An 8,641-nucleotide genomic window follows, 5' to 3' on the forward strand; every position below is an offset into this window, starting at 1 on the left:
TGATCGACTTGAATTTCGTGCTCTCTTTGTAAAACATACCGAACAGCATTTTATGAGGCAATTTTCTTTTTAAAGAACTTTAAAACCATTTCAAAATGTGAAACAATCACACGCAGAGGAACATGTTGGCAAGTCAAAGGACTTTTTCCTTTTTCTTTTTTTCTTTAAATGAACTTGAAACTTTATTATAGCTGTGCCAATTCTGGCTGGAGCATGTAGAGCTGCATAGCTGACTACTTAGACTAAATGACAGAATATGTGGTGGTGTGAGAAAAATAGGCCACGTAATGATTTGGGAGAAACCCGCAAACAATAAAAGGCTGTGGAGCTTTTCTTTCTTAAATTAGAAAAAGGAATATCACGTGTGTGTGTGTGTGTGTGTGTGTGTGTGTGTGTGTGTGTGTGTGTACGTGCAAACTCTTAGATCTGATGTTGTGAGGACACAAGTCTGTTCATGCTATCACATGGAGGAGATTTGGTTTTGGGAAGTTCCCATAGCATAAATCATAAAGATTTAGCATGAAAGGTCAGTTTAAGTTTAGACTAAGGTTAGGGTGAGAGTTAAGGAGGTAGTAGTTACGGTCAAGTCTCCAGTAAATGAACACAAGGGATGGGAAAGTGTGTAACGCGTGGTTATGGGTCTAGAAGTTTCCCCATTGAACTTGTACAAGAACTTAAAGGAAGGAAGCAGAAGACATATTTGGAAAAAATTCCAGTAAGCAACAGAAAAATAGAAAAAGTTAAGATTTCTCTGTATCAAAACAAACGAAGAAGCAAACCCCGCATTAATTTTTAATGTGTTGTTGTTACCAGGGTCACAACAAGGAGATGGCATTCCATCGTTCAAGTCTGATGAACTTTGGGTGCTGGGTGGCTTGGCACACAGTGACCTGAAGGTCAGGGAGGGGCTTAGGAAAAACACAGCACAGCACAGGAGGACACAGGGCTACCCACAAAATGTCACATAGCCACCCCGATCTCTTTTAACTCCTCATTTCTCCACTTGCCATGGCTGTCACTTTGCAACCCTTTCTCCAAAGCCCAGCTTGAACCAGAGCAAACTGGCTGCTTTTGGTTTTAATAGCTGATCATGCAGGTCATTTGGACCAAAAAAAAAAAAAAGATAGATAAAAAAAGACAGATAAGAGCAGCATTTTCTGTCCCTGCTTCCCTTCCCTTCCTTTTCTCTCTTTCTCCCCCTCTCTCCATTCTGTCCAACCAGCTATAATGGAGTAAAATGAAGCAAGAGGTTGCAGGGGGCAGTGGCTGTGGAGCCAGACATGGAGGGGGTTTACTGCTCTGCAATAAAACAGAACAAAAACAGAAATATGCAGTCTGAAGGAGAGCTTGAGCTAAGTGCAGAGCGAAGCAGAGCAGGGGGCCTTAGTTGGGGAGCATTTGCGCCCGTGTGTCGACCTCCACATGTTTGTGTGCCTGTATGTTCACTTTTGTGCTAAAACCCTCAGGTATTTGATCTAAATCTGATACAGTGAAAATAATACTCATCATTACCATGGAGGCACTAATAAAAAGAGCGTGCAATTACAGCATGACTGCTAAAGATTAGTGACAGAGCTAGAACCATAAACTACAAATGCATGAGTGTAGCACCCTAAATTTTCTTCAGTGAAACAAGCAGCTACAGCTTCATGTCTATTCTGATTATTTGTGGTTTACCGACTAGGCTGTAGAAGAATTACTATGTCAGATAAGTTATGATGCGCAGCAAAGGCCAAAGGAGAACTGGTTCAAATCCAATTTAAGAGCAAAGTTGGTGTGCGCGCTTGCACAAGCACACAGGCTCACATTATCTACTATCTTTATCCCACTCCCCTTGTTGTCCGCACAATCGATTTTGCAAACCGAGCAGAAAAACAGTCTTTGCTGTCTTACTCCAAAGGTCAGAAAAGGGGGTTGACTGAGGTGGATCTGAACCCTGTGATACTACTCAGCCAGCATTCTGTTGTCTCAGAGTCTAGATGATAAAATCATTCACAAATCTTTTTACCGACTTGTAAGTTGTACTAAATGACAAGAATTTGACATTTCATGACATCATCAGGGGCCAATTTGTAAGAAACATGAGTAGGTTCAACATTTTTTTCTTGCAATTTGCATTAAACTATCCTTTAAATAGACACTAAACATTTGTTTTAGCTCGTTGGGACTGACATATCATCAAGACAAAGTACAAAAACAACCTATTTTATCAAATCACAACAGCAGTTGTGGCAAGACACTAAATTCCCTACAATACAGGGGAAACCCCAATTACAACACAAGTACAACCTGAACTTTATCTGAATTTATAACCAGGAAATTAGACTTCATATTTTTAAGATATTCCTGCAGTTTAACTAAGTGGTGTGTGTCATCTGGCTTCACCTAGACACAAAGATGGGTATCGTCTGCACAGAAATGAAAATGTATGCTATGCTATCAAACGATGCTGCCTTAGGGAAGCATGTATAATGTAAACAGAACTGGTCCTAGTACAGAACCCTGTGGAACTCCATAATTAACCTCAGTGTTTGAAGAGGGCTCTCCAGTTACATGAACAAACTGGATTTTATTAGACATGATTTAAACCACTGCAGCGCAGTACAAAATACTGTGGTGAACAGTATCAAACTCTGCACTGAGGTATAGCAAGACAAGCACAGAGATGAGTCCACTGTCAGAGGCCATAAGAAGATCATTTGTAACCTTCACTAAAGCTGTTTCTGTGCTTTGATGGGCTCTGAAACCTGACTAAAACACTTCAAATAAGCCTTTCCTCTGCAGAAAATCAATTAGCTGTTTCACAACTGCTCTTTCAAGATTCTTCAGAATCAAGAAAGAATTATCAAAGCAGCTGTATGCAATGATATGTCTGTGAGAGGGTTATGAGTATTTTTTTTAAATTATTTGTAAAGAAATTCATGAAGTAATTACTAGTTAACGTAAAAGGAACAGAGCTCCGACTGTCAGTCTGGCTACAGTGCTGAAGTCTGATCGTTTTCTTCAATCACTGCTGAATAGTGAGACAACCAGCTGTACAGAGGGCAAAAAAAATAGAGCAATAAAATGTTTTTCAGGCCAAATGAAGATCTTCTACATTAGTGAGACACCACTCAATTCTTCGAGTAGTTTCAAAATCATCAAATGTTTGACTTAACACAAATTAAATATTGTTATATAAATTATTGATAGCCATATTAAAACTGTTGACATATTCATCTTTAGCTTCCACATTCCTCACTGACCTCCACCTGCATCCAGAGCGCACCTGGGCAATTCCACAGAAGACGCTCTATTCCCACTGTGAGAAACACCCACTGCCCTCACCCTCCTCCATCCCTCCTTTGTTAGCCTCTCAGGTGTACTTTGAGCCTAAGTGTGTGTTTTGTGTGTAGTACTGACCCACTACGTCCAGGGTGTAGGTATGGTTGATGGATCCAAACTCGTTCTCCACCAAACAGGTGTAGTTGCCTTTGTCGGACGGCACCACGCTCTCCATGATCAGGGTCCAGTGTTGGCTACGCACCTGGGTAAAGGAGCAGTCTCTTGTTATGCGCAGACAGAAACTCACACAACTTATTATCACGTGCATGTCATTAAATACTGAGCCACTGAGCAGAGATTAGACACCGAGAGCCGGTGCTAAATGTGAAGACTAGGAGGAAAGAGAAAAAAAAAGGAGCACACGACAGAGGGGATCTGAAAAGAAGCATTAAAGAAACGAGACGATCCGGTGTGCAAACAATATTCAGGTCAGATTTGAACAAAATGACTCTCCAACGTCACAATCTTTTCTTTATTCATGCAGATTACATACCCTGATGGCGAAAGCTTCCCAGTTTATATCACCGTCTAAGTTCCGAGTGCTCTAAGAAGTACTTACACCGCAAGTACGCCTAACATTGCCCTGCGTGTTTCCACGTTAGCCGTCTACCTCTTCTGTCAACCACTGCTATTTCATTTAGTCTCCCCCATCCTGTAGTCAAAGCCATTTTAAAAACATACAGTTATTCATACTTATTTGCAAAAATAGCTTCACCTCTGTGTGGCATCAGCAGGTGTGAGTTGACAATAGAGTTTCCATCAGCACACTGAAGAGACACTGTAGCCACTGCTTGTACAGGCCTACATTTCACACAATGGAGAGATTATACTACAGGGCTGGGCTCAGGTACAGCTTTTGTCCTGCCTTTGTTGACAAAAAGAGAGAAATGAACTGTCCACGGTAGATTTGACAGCTTGACTGTGTCATTTCCGCCACGTCGTGGCTGTTTTTTGTCCGTGCTGTAATGAGTGTGCTGAAAGCCAACGGGAAGCAACATTAGCGGCTACATCAACATTAATCTGCACCTAAACTTTCCTGGCAGTGAAATGTGTTTCCTCATAAACCACAAGTCATTAACCAGGAGCCCCAGACTCATTCAGCATCACTGGGTCTTTTCATAAATGAATTTCATAACTGTCCATTTGCATTATTAATGCACTTCATCAGTACGACTCCATTGTATACAGTAAGGGGACAAAGAGATGAATTTAAAGGAGAGAAAATAAACTGTAACCAAATTGCGTATCAGACTAGCACCAGTTTAATCTACACCTGGAATCAAAGGTGTAAACATGCACAGCACATGAATTTTAAATATAAACAAGCTCAGCTATAGCATTTGTAAATCATATTTCAGGTCAAAAGAATAACAAGCTGGAATCACTACAAGTCTCCAACCTAAAGCCAGTGGGACAGGTTCTCCCTGATCGAGTTACCTCAACATTGTGAACTCATTTCAAACCTGACGCTACCGACTTTCTCTATGCATTACTGTTTAGGAGCATTTAACCCTTATGTCCTGGGCTTACATTTCTAATTGTTGGGGGTATAGAACCATGTCAAGTTACAGTGAGAGGCTCTGCAAAGTATCCCGGTGAGAAGAGGCGCACGGATGAGCAATTCCAATTTCACACCAGAAACCCTGCCCTCGTTTCCTCTGTCTTTCCTCCTCCCGTCTCTCCAGCGAAGGGTGGAAAAGGGGTGAAAGGACATTCAGGGAAGTATTGAAAGGAGAAGGCTCTCCTTGCAAATAAAATTCACAAAATGGCCATGAGAACCGCAGCCCAGAAAAGCAGCCAAAACCCAGAGAGGGAAGTGAGTTGACGTTAGTAATAAAAATTCTGATCTATTAGTGTTTATCCTACCTTATACCCTCCCATGCGGTCCTCTTGGCGGAAAGGCTTGCTGTTTTTAAGCCAGCGCAGCTTGGGCTTGGGGTTGCCTCCTGCAGCACAGCGGAACTTGACTGTGTTGGCAGCTGGCACCGCATGCAGCTTCTTCTCCATCTTTGCTGATGAGGTCCAATACGGCGCGCCTGCAACCAGAGAACAGTTGGTGTTGAGTGAGGCTGAGATTTCCTAATAATGTCCTCGGCATTAACATTTTGGCAGTGGGACTGCAGACTGGCTAAGGCATGTACATTTGAAGAATTACTGCAAGAAGAGACAAACCTGAAGCATTTGTAAAACTCCCAGGGCTTTGGGAACCCCAAACCCCCCCCTCCAACAGAACAAAAACCAGAGCTCAACATTCACAGAGCTAAACAAAAACACACACTTTTCCTGCAGGCTCGACGGGGTGTTGCAGGGGGGGAAAAACATCGGCTCTAAGGGGAGAATGTGCCTGGGCGTTGCCAAGAGGGTAACTAGACCATCACATTCAATTTCATCTCATTCCACTTAGCAGCTTTTTTCCTCCCTCCACTTCCTCCAATTACCATAGCTGCCCTGTTTATCTGCCTGTCACTTGGCTAGATATGGACAGCAGGGCCCAGGACGCTTATCACCTTTTGAAAATCATTATGTGCCGTCAGGGGAGAAAATGAATGTCACATTTAACGAAGGATATCAGAGTTTTCGCTGCATACTTTTGTCCAGATTCATATCAACACCAAACTGACAACCGTTATTTCTCCCACTGAAATCTGTCACCGTGCTTGTGTTTCGTCCATTTGTCAGCTCCTTTTTTTCCCTCACAATTTCAGTCACTCAGTCAGCTGGATTCCCCCGCCCCTCTTTTTTTTCTCTGCACCTGGGAGGGTGATTGCCTAAGCAGATGGGACTCGGAGGGGAAGAGAAACTCCAAGTCAAACAACAATCCAAACGGTCTTCCACACCATCACTTCCCCCTCATATGGCAAGTAACAGAGGGAATACCCAAAGATAAGACTGCTACTGGTTCAAACACAAGCTTAAATTGAAGGAGACTATTCCCTGCACTCTCTTTCCTTCCCGCCCATACTATCAGCAGAAGCCACCAATCATTTCTCTGGCTTAAACAACCGGACAAGTCAAGCATATTTGGAAAGTACAGTCAGTAAACATCGCTCTTCCTTCCTGAATGGATGCATACAGTAAGTGCTCGCACTATAATTAGTCACTACCCCTTTCATCTTCCTCCTCACTCTCACTATCACTGCTCTTCTTTTTCCTCCAGCTTCACTTCCGCACACTCGCCCTGTTATCACTCCATCCATTCAGACAGAGACAGATTAGGTGGAGACTAACCCATCGTGAGCCCGTCTCTCAAAACCGACCTCTGACCTCAAACTGGCAGCCGGTCAGAAGATGAGGTTGAGACATAAAAGGTGAGCAGTGCAGTTTCCCATGCTCTCTGTCCAGAGGGATAGCACTTCAAATCCAACAAGCCCTCAGATGAAGCCAAACTCTCGCTGGCCCAAACGCTTTGGCCTCCAGGAATCCCTGCCGCCCCCAAAGCCCTGCACATCCGGCTCCCCGCTCACGGCTGTTTATCCTTAGCTGGCCTGGGGTGAGCTGAGGTTATCTAACTCAGGCACTGAGAGTCAAGATTTTTTTTTCTCTCTAAGCTCCTCTAGAGAGCTAAATCTGCAAGTGTCCCAGAGAAGTATTTCATTGTTGAAATGATTTCTTGTTAAGCTGCAATATCCTCCTGTTTACCGTTCATCTGTGCAAGCTGAACAAGTGATTTTCTTTTAATGGTAAATTAGTACCAGTGCTGGAAAAATAAAATAGAAATCTGTCAAATCAAAGTACCTCTAAAATGTCAACTTTTACCATGTTCATATGGGTTCTTCACCAAGACAAATTTGATATAAAAGCATTCAATTTGTAATGTTATTCTTGATCAAGCCGAAACGCTGTTATTTATTTTGACAACCTTTCATGATGGCAGGATTTCCTAAATCCAAAAAAGAAATATGCAACAAACGAAGGAAGCTTCAAAGAGTTATTACATATGTTTAACACATGTGAGGAAGGTTTAATTCGATCTGAAAGATAGTGGCAGATCAATCGTCATCAAGTTTTGATTCAGACATTGTTTAATCCTGGTTGGTTCGCTCAGATTTATGACATCAACTTTTCTTCAGCTGAGTCCCACCCAACAAGGAAGATGATGTCATAAGCAAAGTAAAAACTGAGACGGGGAGGAGTTCCCTTATAAAAATTCGAAAGATGCACAACTTTTACCAAAGGGAACACGCAATAAAAGTGAGCAATCATCTAAACAACACAACTGTAAACAGGATACAGATCTGATGATTTAGACCCGAGCTTAGAGCGAAGCTCCTCGTGGCTTTTCAACTTAATCATGACATCACTCCCCCCTGCCCCCTCTTCCCTCCATCCACCACCCTAAGCATGGCTCCCCTCACAGATCCCTGTAGAGGCTCCTCTGCATCTTCTCCAATTACACCACCCCCCGCTGATAAACAAACAAATTTCCATCTTTTCTTCACTAGCATATGTTCGTCAGTCTTCTGTACAAAGTTTAAACAAAATGCTCTGTGTTGCCCGATCCAGAAAATAAAGCCACGAATATAAAGCTACACCCCTCACTCTCCACTCTCCTTCCCTCCCACGCCCACCCTCCTCCTTCTCGGCCCGAGGCCAAGGCTCCACGCCATGCTCAGAAAAGAGTTGGTACTGATCCAACACACCCCCACTCCCCTGCCTCTTTTTCTCCCTTCCCCCCCCCCCTTTCTTTTAATAATAATCTTGGTTTTGAATTTTCAGAAACACACACGGCGAGAAAATGCAACTGTACTGCCAGAACAGCTTCGCCTTTGTTTTCAAACAGCTTATTACCACATGAGTGGCTGGATCTTTTCTCCCTCCACCATTTTTTTCTTTTACTCTTGCTCGAGTTCTGCTCCCCCCCCCAACCATCACCACCACATATTTAATGGATTTCAGGCAATTACAGTCAGCCCAAAAGTGGAGCAGGAGAACTCACGATGAGACGCAGCGCCTGTGGAGAAGTTTAACAAGATGTGGAAGCCCTCAACTTTGTTTCAGCCTCCTTTTCGTGAGAGCGTATGCGATCGCAAGCGTGCACATGCGCATGTGCAGAAACATCCCAGATACTCGCCACAAAGTTGGGTAAAGAACTTTCTCTTTCTCACACACAAACCCATCAGGTGGGTAACTGAGTCCAGATGGGCATCTTTCATAATGGATGAGCCCAGCTGACTAAATGGCTGACAGGATGGCTCCATGAGGCCTGACTACCTGTGAGACACAAGCTAGAAGAATGTAAGGAATCCCTGCACTCCCCTGGAGCGTCCAGCCTGAAATACACACACACACACACACACACACACACACACACACACAC

The 8,641-nt window shown here is 43.3% G+C and overlaps 1 protein-coding gene across 6 annotated transcripts in view; it reads right to left on the reverse strand.

Annotated features, from left to right (window-relative positions):
* The window catches only part of fgfr2 (fibroblast growth factor receptor 2), a 37,033-nt gene that overhangs the window by 17,180 nt on the left and 11,212 nt on the right, over nucleotides 1-8,641 (reverse strand). For all 6 annotated transcript variants that reach the window (XM_005742377.2, XM_005742376.2, XM_005742374.1 and 3 more), the window contains 2 exons: nucleotides 5,191-5,360; nucleotides 3,403-3,526 (listed from right to left, as the gene is read on the reverse strand). In XM_005742377.2, the coding sequence (XP_005742434.1) occupies nucleotides 3,403-3,526; nucleotides 5,191-5,360 (294 nt within the window). The remainder of the gene's footprint in view (nucleotides 1-3,402; nucleotides 3,527-5,190; nucleotides 5,361-8,641) is intronic.

The sequence above is a fragment of the Pundamilia nyererei genome, unplaced genomic scaffold (genome assembly GCF_000239375.1).
Source record: "Pundamilia nyererei isolate P.nyererei 1_Seehausen unplaced genomic scaffold, PunNye1.0 scaffold00120, whole genome shotgun sequence".
Classification (NCBI taxonomy): Eukaryota; Metazoa; Chordata; class Actinopteri; order Cichliformes; family Cichlidae; genus Pundamilia; species Pundamilia nyererei.